Source organism: Diaphorina citri, unplaced genomic scaffold (assembly GCF_000475195.1).
Source record: "Diaphorina citri unplaced genomic scaffold, Diaci psyllid genome assembly version 1.1 scaffold1509, whole genome shotgun sequence".
NCBI classification, from domain to species: Eukaryota; Metazoa; Arthropoda; class Insecta; order Hemiptera; family Psyllidae; genus Diaphorina; species Diaphorina citri.
Window position 1 is genome coordinate 51,436 of NW_007378935.1, and position 22,685 is coordinate 74,120.

At 38.5% G+C, this 22,685-nt stretch overlaps 1 protein-coding gene across 1 annotated transcript in view; it reads left to right on the top strand.

The window, feature by feature from the left end:
• LOC103516211 (transmembrane and TPR repeat-containing protein CG31690-like) overlaps positions 1–19,784 on the top strand; it is a gene marked incomplete at its 3' end in the record, with an annotated part of 47,729 nt that extends 27,945 nt beyond the window's left edge. Inside the window, exons 5-7 of the mRNA XM_026828674.1 lie at positions 16,387–16,951; positions 17,107–17,838; positions 19,670–19,784. Of these exons, the coding sequence (XP_026684475.1) occupies positions 16,387–16,951; positions 17,107–17,838; positions 19,670–19,784 (1,412 nt within the window). The remainder of the gene's footprint in view (positions 1–16,386; positions 16,952–17,106; positions 17,839–19,669) is intronic.
• Positions 19,785–22,685: the final 2,901 nt, after the last annotated feature.

Genomic DNA, 22,685 nt, shown 5'->3' on the forward strand with positions numbered 1-22,685 from the left:
TGAAAGTTCTCTATTCCATCTATAGGTATATACCTACCTACTTCTTGTTCTTGTCGTTCTACTTCTTCCTCTTCTTCATCATCATCTTCTTCTTCTTCTGCTTTTTCTCCTTTTCAGTTTTTCCTTTTCTCCTCCTTCATCTACTTCTTCTCCTATCTGGTTTTTTCTTCTTTTACAAGATTAGGTATTTCTGATATTCTTCACTGTCTTTCCTTGGAAATTCCATGAACACTTCTTTTGAGGTCAGCTCCCATGGCTTAGTGGTCACTGCGCTCGCCTTGCACGCGGGAGACCCCGGTTCGATTCCCGGCGGGGTCAAGAAATTTGTATCATGCAAATGATTGATACCGTGACTGGCTGTTGCGGGGCCCACTCAGCCTTGTGAGGAAATCGAGTAGCTATGACATAGAAAAAAAAATGCGCATAGCGACCGGTGCCAGCATGGTAGGTAAACATTGGATTTTAGGATTATTGAGATATTGGGAAAATCTTACAATGCTGCAGTGAGCACCAAAGTTGTGATATAATAACACAAAGAAACTGCATCTTTTGAGAGGTCCTTCGGAAAGGCACACATTATGTTATGTTTTTTTTTTTTTTTTTTTTTTTTTTTTTATTTTTACTTTTTACTAACTGGGACTCAATCCACCGACCTCCAAATCAAAAGTCCACCTTGCTAACCACTACACCACTGAGGTTAGTTGAGATCGAAAATTTATTGTATTAACAATGCTAGACACAAATTGAAAAGTTACCTAACATTATAATCTCTCTCTCTCTCTCTCTCTCTCTCTCTCTCTCTCTCTCTCCTCATCTCCCTCCCTCTCCCTCCTTCTCCCCCCTTCCTTTTCTCGGAAATTATACAAAATGGAAAAATCATGTTTTTTCCCCCTTGTCAGTCAATTGAAATGTAGACTACCTATTTTAACCATTGGAAAATACGTCTATACCATAGGTATTGGTAGGTATATTAAAGTTACCTATATAGGTATACTAGCAGATTGATTTGCAGTCGACTTTTTATGCGGGAGAAATCTTTTTACTTCTATTTTCGTTTCATTTACGGGGATGAGATGGCATCAGTGAACAATGGAAGCTTAGGGGTGATTTACTAAATAAGATAAGTTTTCGGTTCCTATATACTTATTATGCCTATAATATTAATGCGTGGAAAGGAATACGTCATCAAATCAACAAATATATCTCCAAAAGAAATTAAAATCCCAGTCTCATTGAAAACCAACAAAAATTTAATGATAGAACTTGGTGGAGAGGTTTTGTGAATAGTCGACCTGTTCTACCAAACAGAATGACTTAGGATATGTAGGTATGTAATATTAATACGTACCTAGTTCTCTGAAGAAGAACTAAAAAGTAACCCTATTTAACAATTTCATAATTTCAATTAATGAAATCCTGAGCTAGCTCTCTTTCCTCCATTTTACTCCTGTTGCCGACGAGTCTTTTGATTCGTAGAACTGAATTTATTGTTCTTCTGTACTTAATACCCGTCGTAACGTATAGGTGGTACACAATTGTTTGTTTCTTTTAGTGGTGGGGTAATTTTCATAACTTTCTTTACAGCCTAAATCGTTAGGGTATTCCTAGGCCCTAGTAACCCAGAGGCAAGATGACATTGGACTCGTAATCCTCGGGGCTTGGGCCGCTTGGGTTCGAGTCCCAATAGGGACATTTTAAAAGAGTCATTTCGATGTGGACATTTCTTGACCTTTCACTTCAAATGAATAGCTCACCCCTGAAGGGGATTTAGCTAAAAACAACCTTGCTGCCTTATTAGAAAGCAATGAAAACATTCGCGTCTTGCATAAGATGTTCGCCTGTATGCCATCAGCCTGTGTGATTGACAGTTCAATTGTTTCTCCTCTCTGATATACGAGTAATATCTCCATTGCTAAAACTGTACGGATCATCCCTGTCAGACTTGCATCCCTATCATGACTTGCATCTCTATCATGACTTGCATCGCTATCATGACTTGCATAGCTATCATGACTTGCATCCATATTATGACATACACAGCTATGATGACTTGTATCTCTATCATGACTCGCATCGCTATCATGACTTGCATCTCTATCATGACTTGCATCGCTATCATAACTTGTATCGCTATCATGACTTGCATCACTATCATGACTTGCATAGTTATGATGACTTACATCGCTATCATGACTTGCATCACTATCATGACTTACATTTCTATCATGACTTGATCGGTCTTGAACTCAAACCGATTTGATTCGTTCTCTCCTTTTTCATTATCTCTCTCTTTTCCCTCTCCTCCCTTCTCAATTTCCCCTTTATTATTATCTTTCTCTCCTTCTCTCACCCTATTTTTTATCTCGCTCTACATTCTCTCTCTCTCTATTATTTTGTGTTTCTCCATCATTCTTCTCCTCTCTCTTTTTTTCTCATTATTCTAATGTTTTCTTTTCATATCACATTTCTTTCATGTATCAATCAATCTCTCTCTCTCTCTCTCTCTCTACCTATTTTACAAATTTTCACGTTCAATTTGTTGCGGTAAAATGATTCTCTCTCTCTCCTTTTTCATTATCTCTCTCTTTTCCCTCTCCTCCCTTCTCAATGTTCCCTTTATTATTATCTTTCTCTCCTTCTCTCACCCTATTTTTTATCTCGCTCTACATTCTCTCTCTCTCTCTCTTTATTTTGTGTTTCTCCATCATTCTTCTCCTCTCTCTTTTTTTCTCATTATTCTAATGTTTTCTTTTCATATCACATTTCTTTCATGTTCCCTCCTCTCTCCCTCTCTCTCTCTCGCTCTCTTCTATTTCGTGAATATTCAAAATAATGTGTGTGTTCTCTCTATTATGTTTTGTATGTTTGTATACAGGGTTTCCAAAAGTTAGTGTACCGAAATTGAAGGAAATTGTATCAAAAATTCAAGTAGATAAGACTTTTTCTTTGTAAACATGCAGGGTTAGTTGTGCATAATAATGAAAAAAAAAAAAATCTTTTCTTTTTTTTCTTTCGGATTTTCTTTATAAATTTTGAATACCTATATTGACGAGAAAAAAATAAATCTCCTTACCCTACTTTTTGTAGGATTAGGTAGGTACATGGAAAAAATTGATCAAGTAGGTACCTACCTATATAATTTTATTACTATTATTATTTTAAATCATCCGATATGCAATTTATGTTTCAAATTGCAAACCCTATTCATAGAGAGAGAGAAAGAGAGAGAGAGAGAGAAAAAAAACTCATTAAATCACAGCTATATGTTTGGTACATTAACTTTTGATACACCCCGTATTTATTTCGTATGTTCTTTGTGATGTAAGTTCTCTATCTCTGTCTGTGTTCCGCATACATTTCTCACAATATCTCCATCCTCCTCTTTCATGTCTTTGCTTACAAGAAATTCGCACACCATCACAACATTACACAATACGTTAGTTTTAGAGGGGGTTTTCCTTCCTCAGGTTAGTGGGGGATAATTTCCCTAGTTTATAACATAGGGGTATTATTCTATTCAGTGGAGGATGAGATGGTGTTACGGGTTGCGGCATTGTGCATTTGTTTTCCGTGTAGGTTTGTGGGTAGTTTTGTATGCAGGATATTTTTGAACCGGATCGGGTATCCAGTTTTGAACTTGACAAGTTTTCTCTAGGTCTGTCTGCTGTCGATTTGTTTGTTCGTTTATTTGCTTGCTTGGTTTGTTTTTCGTATGTTCAGCTTACTCCCTAACTGTTTGTTCATTTGTTCTATTTTGATTAAATTTGTCAAAAATCTTCAGTACATAGGCGAAATTGATGCTCATTTAATTTTAAGCCTGGATCTACCAGTAACCTACAAAACTTTCTTTTGTGTCTATTCCTGGGTTTCATAGACTACTCTTAGTTTCTTCTTTCTATTATAGTCATCAAAAATCTTACTAATATCCACCAGACAATACGAGACAATCTGTTTCAAGCTTCACAAGATCGTGTTGGGCGCGGTTCAGCATTATAATTCCATACATAACGCATGAGACATGATATGGTGTTCATGTTTATTCGATTGAATTTATCATGTGTGTGTTTATCAGTGTATTATGTTCTATGATAACATCATATTCCATGTTTTGCTTTGAGTTCTATCGCAAGGGCGGGGGATGTTTTTCCTATTTTGCTTTTATATCTTTTATTTATCAAAATTCCGTCTTTTTTTTCGTTTTTCCTAGCAGCAGAGTTTTTCCTCTTTCCACTTTTTCTACAAGATTTGTTTCAAACATATTTTTTTCTCTTTTTTATTATGAAATATAAATGAACCGAGGAGTTTTGTTTTATACCGGGTGGACAAGTTATCAGGTTTGGTTTTTAGGTAGCTGTAATATGGACAAAGTAGCTGGTAGTTTGTTGTAAAGGTTAGTTGTCTCCAATAACCAAAGTAATTGGAAAGGTTAGTTATCCCCAATAATCCCTTTCATGAGTCTTCTGAGAGCTGGACAAGAGTTTCATTCTTCCACGGAGTTTTGTCACATGAAGTCCATCCAGTATAATATCAACATGGAACAGTTATATTTTATTTATTTTCGCTCTGTTTTCAACAATATTGTCGGACACACCATTAAATTCCAACTGGATTCTCTCTACAGTTTGCATAGTTTTAGAAAAATCTTTTCAGGCACGTACCTATCTACTACAAACATACGCTAATCAAGTTTTGTTAAATCATCTTAAGGTTGGAAAAAAAAACTACTAACCTCATCAGTACTCAACACCAAAATTAACCCTACTGATCTACAGAGGCAGAAATAAATAGATGAGAGGATATCCTGAGATTCATGGACGTAGATAAAGGAAATCAAAGCAATATCCACTTTCCTAACATACTCGCCTACTCCGCTTAAATAAAATAAATGAGAATAGGGCCGAGTGGGGTAAGGGGATACCGGTAACCTGGGGTAAGCGGACAGAGGCAAAGGAAGAATTAATGTGGAAACATAAAAATGCGAGAAGTGTGTGTTTGTGCAGGCTATTTTCAATAGACGGTATTTATAGCGGAACAATAAAAACTGTTATGGAAGCAAGAATACGCTGGACCTCGAATAAAATTCGAAAGCGTTCTATCAACAGGGACGAAAATAATGTGGAGGTGAAGATAGCTTTCAGAAAAGTGTTGGGCGTGAGAAATTTGTCGTGAAAAACCCTTCAATGACAAAGCTGATGAGTACGAACTACGAAATCATTTGTTTTACTCCGAATCAAGATAAAAGCGGGCTGGATATGAGAGGTACGTAGATTTTGTATAAGCTCAACCCAACTTTTAGGGCTGTTTGCCCTACACCTGAGCCTCAAATTGGTCTTTTTGGGTATGAGAAATATGGGATTTATGTACCATACCATTATAATAATAATAGAGTGCTTATTTATACTGCTCGCATAGGACTGAAAAGTCCCTTTACTCCAGCAGTAGGCTACTAGGTACTATTATTGTGGTCAAATTCTGGCTTCACAGAGCATAAAGTTCGACATAACTAGAAAGACAACCTCGTGTGAATCCACCCTAACACGTGCTGACCGCATACAGTAGTACCTCAGCTTCACAGAGCACCTCCTGTTTACCAGGCGAGCGCCTTGACCACTACACCACCGAGTTAGGTTTATCATCATATTGTTTATAATTTCTCTCTAAAAACCTGATATCACCCAGTTTTTTGGTTCTTTCAGGACACGTCCTTCTAAATTTACCTAATTGTACTGTAAACTGTACCACCTGCGATTTTGAATAAAATAAATAGGTATATCTCTAATCCAAAATCATTTCCATTGTTGAGCACGCCCCTGCATGTGTCCATGCTGTTAAAATTGTTAAGAGGGCCATGAACGGAGAGTGGTATAATCGACTGCCGAGATACTGGAACAAATTTATTGCCTATTAAGAAAAGTTATGAGGTTTCCTCATAATGAAAACGATACCTATGTATACGTATCTACCTACCTACCTAAGCTGAGAACTCGTTACGATGGCTCTAATGAAAAAGGAAGAAGAAGAGGAAAAGGAGGAGGACGAAGAAGAAGAAAAAGAGGAGGAGGAGAAAGAAGAAGAAGAAGAAGGAGAGGAGGAGAAAGAAGAGGAAGAGAAAGAAGAAGAAGGAGAGGAGGAGAAAGAAGAAGAGGAGGAGGAGAAAGAAGAAGAAGAAGAGAAAGAAGAAGAGGAGTAGAAAGAAGAAGAGGAGGAGGAGAAAGAAGAAGAAGAAGAGGAAGAGAAAGAAGAAGAAGAATAAGAGGAGGAGAAAGAAGAAGAAAGGAAAAAAATCTGAATTAACAATAGGGCAGTGTGTCCGCCTTACTAGCTCTTGTTCGCGAGTTCGATTCCCGCCCGGGGCGGATTTTATCCTGAACCAATAAGGTTCGTTCTCGGAACAGCTTTCTCCTATCCTGTCTTCCTTCTCTCTTCGCTTTCGGGACGATAAGACCATAGCAGTTAGAGTTCACAGAAAGGATGATATAAAATTATTAATAATATCGCATAGTATGGATATTAATAAATAATAATACCTAGAGAATAGAACTTTGATAATGTGATTAATTTCGTATGAGAAAAACGATATTATTGAAAACACAATTTTCTTAATGGAGCATCGGAACTTTGGGAAATATAGGGGAACGTTGCCCAATTTGGAACGGCCAACGAAGTAAAGTGAAGTGCTTTTTTCCTTCCAATTCAGTAATGCCCAGTAATATTAAATGCCCTATTATGACCTACATTTTCTTTCTTATAAAGTTGAATATTATCAAGCCTTGTGTTTTGGATGCCAAAAAATGAATTCAGCTTTAATCAAATTAACATACAACATTTTAATATGTAAACCAGAGCTAAGTAAACTTTTTTTCGATAAACATTTCCCCGATAAATTCCCATCTTCCTGAACTGACCCATTTTTCAAGAGGATCCCTACAAACACGTTTCTCCTAACTCGATGTTTTGTTAACATTTATTTAATTTCATTTTGTACTCGAAATATATTATTACCATAAATCTTGCGTTTCGAAGAATAGTGAACTAAGTATTTTTCTTCTGGGAAATAGAAACACGTTATAAATAAAAATGTTCTTGGAACGCAATAAACCATCTTTGGGTGCCACGCCCTCCGAGACAATGCTTCGGAAAAATATGTTCCCAGGTTTTCTTGTTTTGATATTTCGAGTTGCTCTTACGTTCAGGATGTTCAATTGTGTTTGCTTCTTTTTCAAATACATTATTATCTAGTACCTACTTACAAAATAATGGTAACAATAACAAATACAATGAAAGTACGTTAAATTTTAATATTACCTATTATACGAGTACATTGTACTATTTGTACTTCTATTGTATATTTGTACTTTCATTGTTGTATTAATTTATTTCTTAGAAGGTATAATACTGATAGTAATCAAAACCAGATATTCCTGATGCGATATCAAAAATAAAGGTACCTATTAGGAATGGGCAAAAGTCAGTATTAAAGGAATTTTAATTGTGTTGAGCATAAATGCTTGTCACAAATGTCGTTCCCTGCTCAATGCACTACGCTAAATTTTATTACTTGACTTGGACTCGAACCACCAACATCCAGATCCGAAGTCCACGGCGCTAACCTCTACACCACTGAGGTTGGTAAAAAAAAGTCAGTATTATACATTAATCTTCATGGTATTAAATTTAGTTGGTAAAAGTTGGTTGGCACAGGGTAAGGTAAGACAAAACTGGACCGATTGAGCCCAAAATGTAATGAAACATTCCGTTCATTTTTCCGTCAGCAAAATCGGACTAACCAATCGAGAGTTCCTTTCATTTAATAACCCATCGATTATACAGGTTGTATCATTTTGTGTATCACTTTGTGTTACACCCTGTATAGTAATTATTAATGGTCATTATCCATCAAAAAATGACTCCTCTCCTCAGAAAACATTGATTCCTAAATTGATTGTATCCCAAATCCCAATGTTAAATAACGGCTTTCTCTTTGGAAGGACAATTAATTCAAAACCACCAAGAAACATTAATTTTATTCCTCTTTGCCAGACTGTTTATCTTACCTCTTCTTCTTCCTTCTCTTCTTCTTCTTCTTCTCCTCCTCCTCTTCCTCCTTCTCTCATACTCCGATTTACATTTAAATTCGAAATAATTACATTTCTTTTTTTTTCTTTTCCTCCTCCTCAGTTCTTCTTCTTCTCTTCTTCTTCTTTTTCTTCTTCTTCTTGAAGGGAGAGAAACAACAGATTTCAAGTTTGGATTTGAATATAAAAATTAGGGTCGACGAAAAAAAATCTCAAATAAATCAGCAAACCTTAAAGTGGGATCAGCACAAAGTTTTGTTGGAATATTTCTCATTTTTGGGAGTCCTAGGGACCTAGTAGGTAATTTTTGGGACACAAAACTTGCTCAGAATGTTATATTATAAGAACGAGATCCATTCACTCATTCACATTTCACATTTCATAGTTCACACACTGATCGCTCTATCTCTAGAACCACAACACCTAGTGTTACATAATATCAAAGTGTGAAAAGTTTGTAATTTGTATGAGTTCCGTTCATTTATTTGAGTATGCAATATGCAACAAGTGAATTATTAGTGGTTAGTGGAGATTTCAGTTTTACTTCTTCATAACTTTTAATGCTACGTACCTATTTGTATGAGTGCCGATTAATTAAATGAGTCTGCAATATGCGACAATCAGAATATTAGTGGAGATGTCTCATCCTTTATTACTAGGCAAAAAAAAAAACAAAAAAAAAAAAAAAAACAATTTTTTTTTTTTGTAAAATTAAAAAAAAAAAAAAAACCTTTTTTAAACCTTTCAAACAAAAAACCGTAACACCCAACTACCGCATTGGTTGTCAGATCTGGCTTGTGCAGTCCAGGCCTCTCTGCCCGAAGGTCTTATCATCAGACTTCATAATACCATCTTGCCTTTTCTCTGGAAATTTAAACCATCTCCTCATTTTTTTTCCTTACAAGGCAACGCTGGCACATGGAATTTTTCTATGAATCTACTCTGTCGAATATCATGAAAGTTAACTCTAAGTATTTCCAACTTAAAAGGAATCCAAATTCGCTCATTTTTGACTTAAAGGTAGGTTTAGACGAAGCGAGTCTACTCGCGCATTTACCTCGCTTCCGCTCCCTCGCGTCGTGTAGGTGGGTAAAATCCCCCGAGTTTCCTCACCCCGAGCAGCACTCGCAGCGAGCCATCGCCAGTCGGTTTTTAATCACGCATCAAAGGAAACTCGCAGTAATTCCTCGCTTCGTGTGACCGTGTCATATATTGCCGGGCGAGTTCCCTTGCCTATCCCTACCTCTGGACTCGCACGAACTGCCTGGCTCACCCTTCCAAGCGAGGAAACGCGTTTCGTGTAAACAGTGGCGCGAGGATGAGTTTTGATGTGCGAGGAGGAAACGAGTTTTGGTGCGCGAGTAGACTCGCTTCGTCTAAACCTACCTTTACTGAGTAACTTTTTTCCCCCTCCCTCTCACAAATTAAAGTTTAAAAATTTTCAAGAAAACTTTTTCCATTTTCATGTGGATGTTTTTTTTCCTATCCAGACTCTGTTACAATACAACAGTTACCTGCTAGTGGCGTGGTATGAAACTAAACGTATCAATTCCGGTGAAAAATTCAACACACTCCATTTTTGAAGAGGTTTAATAATTAAAACTGCTAAGGAAGACAGGAAAGGAAAGAGCTAGCCGTTCCGTTCCGAGAAAGAACTTTAGTTGTTCAGGATAAAGTTCGCCCCAGGCGCGAATCGAACCCGCGACTGCTTACAAGGCAGCCTAAAAGCTAACTAGGCTGGCAACTTGTGTTTTCTAAGATAGTACTGGACTATTACGGGTCTGAATGGATCAGATATTCTCAAAAAACTTTGTCCATATCAGGAATTGAGCCCAGAATATCCGGTTTGCAAGCCTGTAGTGACAGCTACACGCCCACGGAAGTTGTGTCTGTCAATGAGTTGTACTGTGACTTCCTTGAATTTAGATTCACACGGTGCTAGAGTTAACTAGCAAGACAACCTCGTGTGAATCCACCCTAACACGTGCTGACCGCATACAGTAGTGGCTCAGCTTCACAGAGCATAAAGTTCGACATAACTAGCAAGACAACCTCGTGTGAATCCACCCTAACACGTGCTGACCGCATACAGTAGTAGCTCAGCTTCACAGAGCATAAAGTTCGACATAACTAGAAAGACAACCTCGTGTGAATCCACCCTAACACGTGCTGACCGCATACAGTAGTACCTCAGCTTCACAGAGCACCCAGGCGCGAATCGAACCCGCGACTGCTTACAAGGCAGCCTAAAAGCTAACTAGGCTGGCAACTTGTGTTTTCTAAGATAGTACTGGACTATTACGGGTCTGAATGGATCAGATATTCTCAAAAAACTTTGTCCATATCAGGAATTGAACCCGGAATATCTGGTTTGCAAGCCTGTAGTGACAGCTACACGCCCACGGAAGTTGTGTCTGTCAATGAGTTGTATTGTGACTTCCTTGAATTTGGATTCACACGGTGCTAGAGTTAACTAGCAAGACAACCTCGTGTGAATCCACCCTAACACGTGCTGACCGCATACAGTAGTACCTCAGCTTCACAGAGCACCCAGGCGCGAATCGAACCCGCGACTGCTTACAAGGCAGCCTAAAAGCTAACTAGGCTGGCAACTTGTGTTTTCTAAGATAGTACTGGACTATTACGGGTCTGAATGGATCAGATATTCTCAAAAAACTTTGTCCATATCAGGAATTGAACCCGGAATATCTGGTTTGCAAGCCTGTAGTGACAGCTACACGACCACGGAAGTTGTGTCTGTCAATGAGTTGTACTGTGACTTCCTTGATTTTGGATTCACATGGTGCTAGAGTTAACTAGCAAGACAACCTCGTGTGAATCCACCCTAACACGTGCTGACCGCATACAGTAGTACCTCAGCTTCACAGAGCATAAAGTTCGACATAAATTCCAACCAAGATTAACAAAATGGGTTAATGATAGAAGGAAAAAGTTTTATTCTATTACCCCTCTTGTCTTTCTCTTCCCACGCTCCTCCTCCTCTTCCCACTCTTCTTCTCTTTTCTCTCCCTCCCCCTTCTCTTCACTACCTCCCAGCCACTGATCTTCCCCTCTATCTTCTTCCCCTTTCCCTCCTCTTCTTAATCTTCCCTCTCCAATGTTATCTTCAGCATTCCCCGTTTCTCTTGTTCTTTGAGTTCTATTCTCACTCCCCCCATTTCTTTTCTTTTGTTGTGTTTTTTTTTTTTACTTTCTATTACTACAGTATAGCGGAGCTATACTAGTAATGAAAGTATTGCAATCGGTCCAAATTTTCAAAATCGGGAAATGAGTGGAAATATCCGTTTTGGGGTCCCCTGATTCCAAAAAAGTGGTTTTTAGCCCATGGTCTGTACGTAACGTACGTACGTACGTACGTACGTACGTACGTAACGTACAGAACGTGTACGTAACGTACGTACTACAGGTTTAAATGGGAAAAAGTAGAAAGTTGTGAACAAAATATCTCAAGAACGGTTTGTCGTAAAGCGATGAAATTTGGTATGCTATCCCGGTATGGTCCAAGAACGCGACTGTAACAATTTGGTAAAAATCGGACAGTCACCCATCCAGATATTAACCAAAGTAATTGTTACTAAACCCTCATTTCGTGGAAAATGTTGAAAAGGTTGTGAACAAAATATCTCAAGAACGGTTTGTAGTAGAGAAATGAAATTTGGTATGCTATCCCGATATGGTCCAAGGACGCGACTGTAACAATTTGGCAAAAATCGGATAATCACCCATCCAGATATTAACCAAACTAATTGTTGCTTAACCCTCATTTCGTGGAAAAATATCTCAAGAACGGTTTGTCGTAGAGAAAAGAAATTTGGTATGCTATCCCGGTATGGTCCAAGAACGCGACTGTAACAATTTGGTAAAAATCGGACAGTCACCCATCCAGATATCAACCAAAGTCAATGTTGCTTCGAACTTCGAAAAAAGTTGGCGGGTTCGATACTTCCCTGTGGTCGACAAATTTCCGCTTTTATTCGTGAACCGTTTACCAAACTAAGTAAGTGAATGTTAACAGTTAAATCCCATGTAATTTTCACCGCGGAATCGAATGGTGCTATTTTAGCACTCTCTGACTTAACAGTTGAGAAGTTGCGGGTTTCGAAACTCCCCTGTGTCAACAAATTTCCCTTTTATTTGTGAACCGTTACCAAATAACCAAGTGAATAGTTGATCCCATGTGATTTTTCACGCGGAATCGAATGTGAAACTTTTAGAACTGTCCGACTTAATGTAAAATAGAAAGTCGTGTGATGTTTGCACACCAGATTTTTTTTTTTTTTCTTTTTTTTCACTCCTCGTAATTAACACATTATTCTTTCCTTCTTCCTGTACCTCCCTCTCTCCTCCTTTGTCTCTCACCCTTTCTCTTCCTTTCCCCTTTTTCTCTTCTGTCTTTCCATCATTCTCTCTTCTCCTCTTTCCACTTCTGCCGGTGTAGTGTTTTTATTTCTCTTTTGTGTTACTTATTAGTTTTTCCAATGGGTTTTCATTCCCATTTCCCCTGTTAGACTCTTAACGGTTTAGAGTTAGAGCGTGTGGTTTTGTGTTTCCTAATATATCTGATTTTATTATGCAATTATTTCTTTGTTTGACCAGCGAGTAGGTAGGTAGGTAGGTTGGTAGGTGGATTGGTGGTTAGGCGAGTAGGTAGGTGGGTGGGTGGGTAGGTAGGTAGGTGGGTGGGTCGGTAGGTAGGTGGGTGGGTCGGTAGGTAGGTAGATGGATAGATACGGGTATACGGTATGTGGTACGTTGTTTGCTTTTGTTCACGGGACGGGACGTAGGTATGTTCATTTTCATTTCGAATGGTCGAATGGTATTGTTCACGATCTGTAATCCAGGGCCGATTCTGACCTTCTGAATTACAGGGTGGGTCCAGCCTAGTTAGCTTGGAGGGTGGCATGTTTGCCTTGTAAGCGTTAGATCGCGGGATCGATTCCCGCCTGGGGCGGATTTTATCCTAAATAAAGGAGTTTCGTTCGCGGAACGGTTGGCTTTCTCCTGTCCTGTCTTCCTTCTCTCTTCGCTTACGGGATGTAAATACCAAGGACCTTAGCAGTCACAGTTCCCGCTATCAAACCTCTTAACCCAGATAAGTCTAGTGTCCTATATATAGGACACCCGAGATGCTTACAGTTTTGGATTTTTTCAATTAAATGTACACCACTGATGGGACACCCGTTTTTGCGGAAACGGCAGTTCAGAAAAATAAAATAAAAACTGCTATGTATTTCTGGGCTTCAAGTCATCATAATTTCCAATTTTCATCAAAATCGCAGACAAAAAGTGTACCGGGCTTATCTGGGTTTTAAAATAATAATAAATCTGATTTGAGGCGGATTATCTTTGATTGTCAAGACAATTTATGAAACACAAGACTAATATGTGTATTGTTTGGACTAAATTCAAAGTGTATTGTTTGTTTCAGGGGGATCTTGCTTCAAGCTCAAGAGCGGAATGAGGAAGCGATTGCCAGCTATAAGAAAGCCATCGCCTATCGACCATCACTAGCATGTAAGTATTGTCAAATTTTTAGTACCTAGCTGCCAGGCTAGTGAACTTGGAGAGTAAACCCAATTTACGCCAGCCTAGTTAGCTTAGTTGGTAGTGCGTCTGCCTTGTAAGCTGTATTGTTTGTTTCAGGGGGATCTTGCTTCAAGCTCAAGAGCGGAATGAAGAAGCGATCGCCAGCTATAAGAAAGCCATCACCTATCGACCATCACTAGCATGTAAGTATTGTCAAATTTCCAGTTGAGGTTTGTATGCTTATAACCTTTTTAGGTTTGTATGTCTGAAATTTTAAACAAAATATATAGCTACCTAGAAATAGGCTTGCCAAATATCCAAAATGTCGATTCGGGACGCGAATCCGCGAACATAATTGCGAAATCCGCGAACATAATCGCAAAATCCGCGAACAAAATCGCCAAATCCGCAAACATAATCGCGAAGTCCGCGAACATAATTGCGAAATCCGCGAGCATAATCGCAAAATCCGCGAACAAAATCGCGAAATCCGCGAACAAAATCTGGGTTTTAAAATAATAATAAATCTGATTTGAGGCGGATTATCTTTGATTGTCAAGACAATTTATGAAACACAAGACTAATATTCTCTCTTGGATTCCGAGACGATAAGATCTCCGTCATTACAGTTCCCTCTATCAAATCTCCTTTGGGAGAAGAAACATTTCTTTGTCTCCTCTTACGTAAATAATGTAAGTATGTAGGTATGTCTTTCTCAGTTTCATTACTCAATTTTCCTCCGAAAATTCAAAATTGCGAGAGTATATTTCACATTTTCGAAACCCGAGTAGATGCTACCATACCTACAATGCGTGCATAATTTCTTTAAAAAAGAAAGAAAGAAAAAAATTGGTGGGTGGTATACCTACTTGGGTAGGGAAATAGGTACCTTATAATAATAATTGAAGCTTTTTATAAAAGAAGATACTAAAATCTTAGAATCTGACTATTAGGGAAAAAGGCTAAAAACCATGTTGATACTTCTGTTATTCACGAAGATACACGAGTTTTTGTTAAATCTTAGCAAATACTTTTCAATGGAAATCAAAACCTTTCAAGATATTTCACTCGAAAAACTCGAGTTTCGTCGTCAGATCCTTTTTGAATCAAACCCCTTAATTATTCAATTTATTTCCATTTCTCACAGGAATTTCATTTTCAATTCATTTGATATCATCATCGCTTTACCATGCTTTCTATATTTTCTTCCTCACCTCCACTTTTTCCATTTCCACTTCCTTTTGCGTCGCCTCCTCTTCCTCTTCCTCCTTCTCCTCCTCTTCCTTCTCCTCACCTTAATTTAAAAATGAAATCTAATAATCCGATTAGGGTTTTTTAATCCTTTCCTGTTAGATTTTGCGTTCTCTTCCGTTTCATACGAAGTGAAGAAAGGAAATACGAAGAAAACGAAAGGTTGTTTTGATCATCTCTACTCTCTGTACTTTGTGGTTAGAGGAAACACGTAATAATTTTATGATTGAAAAAAAAGTAAGTTCTCGATTTTACACGATGATTTTTCATTTATTTCTCCCTATTTCACCACCATAATTCTCGAACGGTTCGTCCGATTTTGATGATACTAGGTATGTATTTTAATGTGCACACAAACAGACAAACCTACTCGCAATTTTCTAAAGTTTGCGAACTTTTGAGAGCCCACGAGAGAGACAGAGAGAGAGAGAGAAAGAAAGAGAGAGAGAGAGAGAGAGAAAGAAAGAAAGAGAGAGAGAGAGAGAGAGAGAGAGAGAAAGAAAGAAAGAGAGAGAGAGAGAGAGAGAGAGAGAGAGAGAGAGAGAGAGAGAGATAGAGTTGGTAACGGAGGAGAGAGCTTTGAGATAAATGAAGGAAAAGTCAAGGTCCTTCCAATAATATGAAAACTACGGAAAGATTTTTGGTGCTCTATACTCTCCGTGCTTTGTGGTTAGTAATCTTATGATTGAACAAAAAAGTAAGTTATCGATCTTAGGTGATGATTTTTCATTTTTTCTCTCTGTTTCACAATGATTCTCGAACCGTTCGTTCGATTTTGATGATACGATTTTAATGTGGACCCAAACAGACAAACTCACTTGTAATTTTCTAAAGCTTGCTTATTTATTTGATTTTTGACTCGATTGGACTTTTGAGAGCCCATGAGAGAGAGAGAGAGAGATAGAGTTGGTAACGGAGGAGAGAGCTTTGAGATAAATGAAGGAAAAGTCAAGGTCCTTCCAATAATATGAAAACTACGGAAAGAGGAAGCAAAAATATGAAAAGAAAAAGTTTGGAAACATATAGGTAACTCCCAATAAGTATAGAGAAAAAGTGTATCAAATCAGTAGAAAAATAATAATTTTTTCCACACAATTTGGTCGCACGATATTACCCAGACTACCGCCCAACCATTTATTACTTCTTCTTTTTTTCGAAATCCTTTTTTGTTGATCTTTATTTTCTCTATTATGTTTGCGCTATGTATCGAAATACCTTCACAGTTTTGTTTGTGTATTTTTCCTTAATACTTCACGTCATAATATTTCTTCTTTTCTCTTTTCAAAGGCAACAAAAAGGCCTTTTTTTTAACAATGGTGGAAAAAAGGAAAAGTTATATTCTATCGGACTGTTCTTTATACAGGAAAACTGTTTTTCCTTCTTGAAATCTATTTCCTTTAACCCTCTATCGCCACTGGTGAGGTGGTGGACACCACACATTCTAGGAATTTCCTTTCTAAAAAGTATTGAAGATCATTCTCTAACTGCTAACCCATCTTCTTGATTGTTTCAGGCCAGAAGGTCCTGGAAGTCAAGCATCCTGCTCGTCCTTAGCTTTGTCATGCTTCTGTGTACTCGCATCATGATCATGGGGAACTCCACACCCAGCTTCTCCAAGGCTGACAACCCTACAGCACAACATCCTTCCTTCGTCACCCGAACCCTCACATTCCTCTACCTTCCCATCCTCAACACCAAGTTACTGGTGTTCCCTCGCCAGCTGAGTTATGACTGGGGTATGCAGTCCATCCCGCAAATAGAGAACATCTATGATCTGAGAAACCTTGCAACGATCTTATTCTATTCGATACTGATCTACATTGGTATCCGACTGACCAGGTTTTTGGTCCAAAAGCATCGAAGGCAGGCCAAGAGACCCCTGCCCAGTAGAATAAACAAACCCTGTGATAATTTAGTAATAATGTGTAACTATTGTAGATATAGGCGACGAGATGAAGAGGCGACCCACAATCAAAAACAAACCAAGAATCAAAACCACTCGGAACCAAATCAATCCAAAGAGAGAGATTTGAACAATAATGAGATTGGCAAGGAGATTTTAAACTTGAACTATTACCATTTGGATGGTGGGAAAGCTTTGAATAAAGCAAACTTGGATGGGCTAGCATCGTGGGATGGTAAGAGGTTCCGATATGAAACCGTCGTTGAACTTTACATCCGGAAACTGTGCCTTGCCTTGACCAACATGTGCTTGCATAGGAACTACGAGAATACTTGGAAGGTGGGAAAGCTTTCAATAAAGCAAACTTGGATGGACTAGCATCGTGGGATGGTAAGAGCTTCCGATATGAAACCGTCGTTGAACTTTACATCCGGAAACTGTGCCTTGCCTTGACCAACATGTGCTTGCATAGGAACTACGAGAATACTGTATTCAAAAGTAGAAAATCAGACGTTATGAACACTCTCCGTGATAAACATTATAGTCAAGAGGACACAAGCTGTCCGCCAAACGAAAGTTATAGACAAGTGTTGGACAAACACGCCAAAAACAGAACAGACCATATTGGCAAATCATTTTCAGAAGTCGACGCCAGACCGGATGGAAAGAAAGTACAAAAGCCATCTCGGGAGAATTCAGCCTCTCGAAACCATTGCACCTGTCGTGTGACTGCGCCAAAAACTAGACTGAAACATGAGGAACGTCTTGCTATTATCCTGGCGTTGCTTATCATTCCGTTCATCCCGGCGTCAAATTTATTCTTCTACGTCGGGTTTGTTCTGGCGGAGAGAGTCCTGTATATTCCTAGTGTAGGATACTGCTACCTGGTGGCCTATGCGTATAGTTTGGTTTGGGACCGTAGCAAGGGGCAGAGGAGGCTGCTCAATGCATTGGTTATGTATCTAATGGTGATCTATGCTGTTAGGACGGTGAGGAGGAATACGGATTGGCTCAATGAGGAAAACTTGTACCGGTCCGGCATCGCTGTAAATCCACCTAAATGTAAGTTGAACAAGTTTGTAAAATTCCATTATTAGATACCTATATCTACTTTGAATGGCAAAAGACAGCGTTTCTGGATGAGAAAGGAATTTTTATAGAACAAAATGGTCAACTGGGAATTCTAATAAAAGAAACTCCTAGAAGTCTACAAAGCAAACGAAATTCTATCCTATTCTATTTGTTTACCTAACCTATCTCCTTTCTTGTTTGGCCATAATAAGACATCCTATTCTATTTGTTTACCTAACCTATCTCCTTTCTTGTTTGGCCATAATAAGACCATGAATAAAGTAAACAAATATTGGAAAACAATAGTAGCACAATACAATATAGCAATAACATAACCTCAGAAGATGAAAAGAGACAAACTTTCGAAATGATATAAAAAGTTGTGATTCAACCCACACCTAAATGTATGGATGAGAGAGAGAGAGAGAGAGAATTTGGAAGAGAGGTTGAAACTGCGAAAAGAAAAGGGAGAGAGAGAGAGGACTGTAAAAAAGGAGTGAAAAAAGGAAATTTAATCTACCACCTTCCCCCTCTCCCATCCGCCCTCTTCCCTTTTATCTCTTCCCCTTCCCCTCCCCTTAATTCCTTTTCTACCCCTCTTTCTTCTCCCTCTCCTCCTCTTCCTCCTCCTCCTCCTCTTCCTTCACCACATGTTGCTCAGTTTTCTGTTTGTTTTGACAATTTTCCTGATATTTGTTCCAGCTTTTGAGAATTGTAACTTTAATTCTTCTTGTATACTTTTTCCTTTTCTTTCTTTCACATAGGTTTGTTTGTTTGTTTGTTTGTTTGTTTTTTTTTTTTTTTTTTTTTTTTTTTTTTGGATTTGGTTTTTAAAGAATTCCGTTTATCCCGGCGTCGAATTTATTCTTCTACGTCGGGTTTGTTCTGGCGGAGAGAGTCCTGTATATTCCTAGTGTAGGATACTGCTACCTGGTGGCCTATGCGTATAGTTTGGTTTGGGACCGTAGCAAGGGGCAGAGGAGGCTGCTCAATGCATTGGTTATGTATCTAATGGTGATCTATGCTGTTAGGACGGTGAGGAGGAATACGGATTGGCTCAATGAGGAAAACTTGTACCGGTCCGGCATCGCTGTAAATCCACCTAAATGTAAGTTGAACAAGTTTGTAAAATTCCATTATTAGATATATCTACTTTGAATGGCAAAAGACAGCGTTCCTGGATGAGAAAGGAATTTTTATAGAACAAAATGGTCAACTGGGAATTCTAATAAAAGAAACTCCTAGAAGTCTACAAAGCAAACGAAAGTTGACCTACAATACATAATATTTACCTATAGGTAGTTGAACTTTCAATTTTGCTGAAAGCAGGAGAGTAAATAGTGTAAATACCCAAATACCAAAAGCAGTATCAAGCTATGTAAACATCATCTCGTACTTTGGGTGATCACGGTAATAATTTCAAGATTACCAAGTTATTAAGTTGCGGGGTATCTTTGCACAGACTTGGTAGATACTTACACAGACACTAACTTATTAACATTAAAAAACTTTTCCCGCAACACAAATAATAATTTCGAAACTTTTCAAATACTTTTAGTAAGTTTTTATGTTGCTTCGCAGACGTAGACTGTAATAAAGATCAAAAAACTTTGGCCAAAGCTTGATTGATTCTCAGTACAGAGACAGGGCTGGTTTCGAAAGAGTTTTCATAATTTTCCGAGTACTTACCTTGTACTTAACCAGGAAACCAGGGTCGGTCCGGTTTCATAAAACAACAGTGGCTGATAATTCCTTTTTATGCTTCGGTATTGTTCGTGGCATACCTCCTTACTAACCTCATTTGCGCCAATTTCTGTTCCAGCTTACGGAAACTTGGGTTCCATTCTGAGTTCGCAAAGAAGATACCAGGAAGCAGAACAAGCTTACAGAATGGCACTTCACTACCGATCCAATATGGCGGACGTTCATTACAACTTGTAAGTTTGACTTTTGCTATTTTATTGACCCATAATTATTCATCAAAACATATTGTAATTTAAAGATGTGTCCACATAATAGTCGGCGGCCGTCGATCGTCGAGGTAAATCTATATGTTGTCCAGGCAGTTGTACGGTTTCAGTCGGCATCGATCGAGGCCCTCGACTATGAGTGGACACAGCTTACTATTTTTTAAGTAAAAGGAGGAGGAGAATTAGGAAGAAGAAAGAGAAGATGAAGAAGATCAGGGAGAAAATCAACTGGGGAGCTACTCGTACCTATATTCGGAATGAAGGAAAAGAAAAAGAAGAGAAAAACAAAGAATACGGGCACAGAGGTAACGCAACTTGAGAAAAGACTGAAAAAGAGAAAAACGTCACTACCAGGCGAAAATGTATGTAATATACGACAAGTAGTTTCTTCCATCCCCTCTCTAAGAGGGAATTAGAGGGAGAATATCTCTCCTAGATGAATCTTTAGAGGGGCATATTTGGAAACTAGAAATAGCGTAATGCCGACACAAAAAACCTGACAGGTATATGACCTTTATTAGCGTTTATAGGTTAGAGGGCCTCTAATCAGTGTTAAACCTGTTAACCTCTTAGTAAAGGGGGTTTTTTTTTGTACTTTTTTGTTTGTTTTCATTTTCAATTTTACACATAACGAACTTGTTGAGGGAAAGAAATGTTCATTCAGTCTATTAGTTATAATATTTTCTCTCTCCTCAATTTCCATGTTCTCCCTCACCCTCTCTCTCTCTTTCTCTCTCTTTTTTTTCTATATCTCGCATTTCTCATTGTCTCATTTCTTTTTCTCAAAATAACTTCTCTCGCTCTCTTGTTATATTTTCTCTCTCACTCTTGTTAAGCGCTGCTGCTGACTGGGTTTATTCTTAAATGAATCTGTGCTGAATGAAGAGCACACGTCACTCCCGTGAGTTCACGTTAACCTTGCTGCATGCTGACTGGGTTTATTCCAAGTGTTGAGTCAGCGACAACAACACGTTAAATGTACCAGTTCCTTGTCTCTTGTACTAGTAAATTGGATACAATGCTTGCTCTTGGATACTCTTAAGGTTTCTTTTAACATTTTGGGTTGTATCTGGATCAAGCATGTACTACAAGTGTTTCGCGACTACAACCAGACTGTCAAAGAGATATTTTTCGAATCAATGAAATTGCAAACTCGGGAAAAAAGATGGCCCAAGTCACCGGACAATCCACCTCCACATCCGAAATCCACCGCGCTAACCACTACACCACTGAGGTTGATGTCATTTACAATGGGGTGGAGTAATGTTTGACTTGCTAATCCTGAATGATCGGTCTCGAGAAAAAGGAAAACTGGAAAAAAAGTATGACAAAATGTAAAAATAGTAGATTTGTAAAAAAGAAAGGACAAGAAAACTACGAGTCTACAACCAAAACAAGCAGAGTTCAGTCAGCAAAACCATCTCATTCTCCTGTCGCATTGTGACGAAGCCCTCAGGATACAAAGTACCCAGAGTCTGCTGAAGGAGAATGATGGATAAAAAACAAAGGTACAAAAAACATCAAGGATAACAAATGAGTCAGCAGGGAAACAAATGAATCTGTGCTGAATGAAGAGCACATGTCACTCCCGTGAGCTCACGTTAACCCTTCTGCTGACTGGGTTTTTTCTAAATGAGTCTGTGCTGAATGAAGAGCACACGTCACTCCCGTGAGTACACGTTAACCTTGCTGCATGCTGACTGGATTTATTCCAAGTGTTGAGTCAGCGACAACAACACGTTAAATGTACCAGTTCCTTGTCTCTTGTACTAGTAAATTGGCTACAATGCTTGCTCTTGGATACTCTTAAGGTTTCTTTTAACATTTTGGATTGTATCTAGATCAAGCATGTACTACGAGTGTTTCGCGATTACAACCAGACTGTCAAAGAGATATTTTTCGAATCAATGAAATTGCAAACTCGGGAAAAAAGATGGCCCAAGTCACCGGACAATCCACAAAGGGTTAATGCTGCTGTAGTGCTTCAGCATAGATGCTGACAGATAATGTTCAGGTTGCTGATCCATTTCTCTCTAGTCACTGTCTCTTCCACTGTCTATTTCTGTCTCTTTTTTCTCTCTCCCTCAGTCTGTCTCTTAATTCTATCTCCCGCTTTTTCTGTTTCACTCTCCCTTTCATTCTCTAGTTCCCCTTCTTTCACATCCTCTCTTTCTCTCTCTCTCTCTCTCTCTCTCTCTCTCTCTCTCTCTCTCTCTTTCCTCTTTTTTTTCTATTCTCTCCTTTTCTATTTTTTTACCCTAACCTACTCTCCTTTCTTGTTTGGCCATAATAAGACCATCCCTATTCTATTTTGTTTACCTTTAACCTATCGCCGTTTCCTGTGTTGGCCATAACATAAGACCATGATAAAGTAAACGAATATTGGAAAACAATAGTACGCACAATACAATATAGCAATAACATAACCTCAGACAGATGAAAAGAGACAAACTTTCGAAATGATATACAAAAGTTGTGACTTCAACCCACACCCCACACCTAAAATGTATGGATGAGGAGGAGAGAGAGACGAAGGAGAATTTGGAAGTAGAGGTTGAATACTTGCGAAAAGAAAAAGGGAGAGAGAGAGAGGAACTGTAACAAAAGGATGAAAAAAACGGAAAATTCTAGCGATCTACCACCTTGCCCCTCTCCCATCCGCCCTCTTCCTTTATCTTTTCCCCTTTCCCTCCCCTTAATTTCCTTTTCTACCCCTCTTTCTTCTCCCTCTCCTCCTCTTCCTCCTCCTCCTCCTCTTCCTTCACCACATTGTTGGCTTCGTAAGTTTTCTGTTTGTTTGGACAATTTTCCTGATATTTGTTCCAGCTTTTGAGAATCTGTAACCTTTAATTCTTCTTGTATACTTTT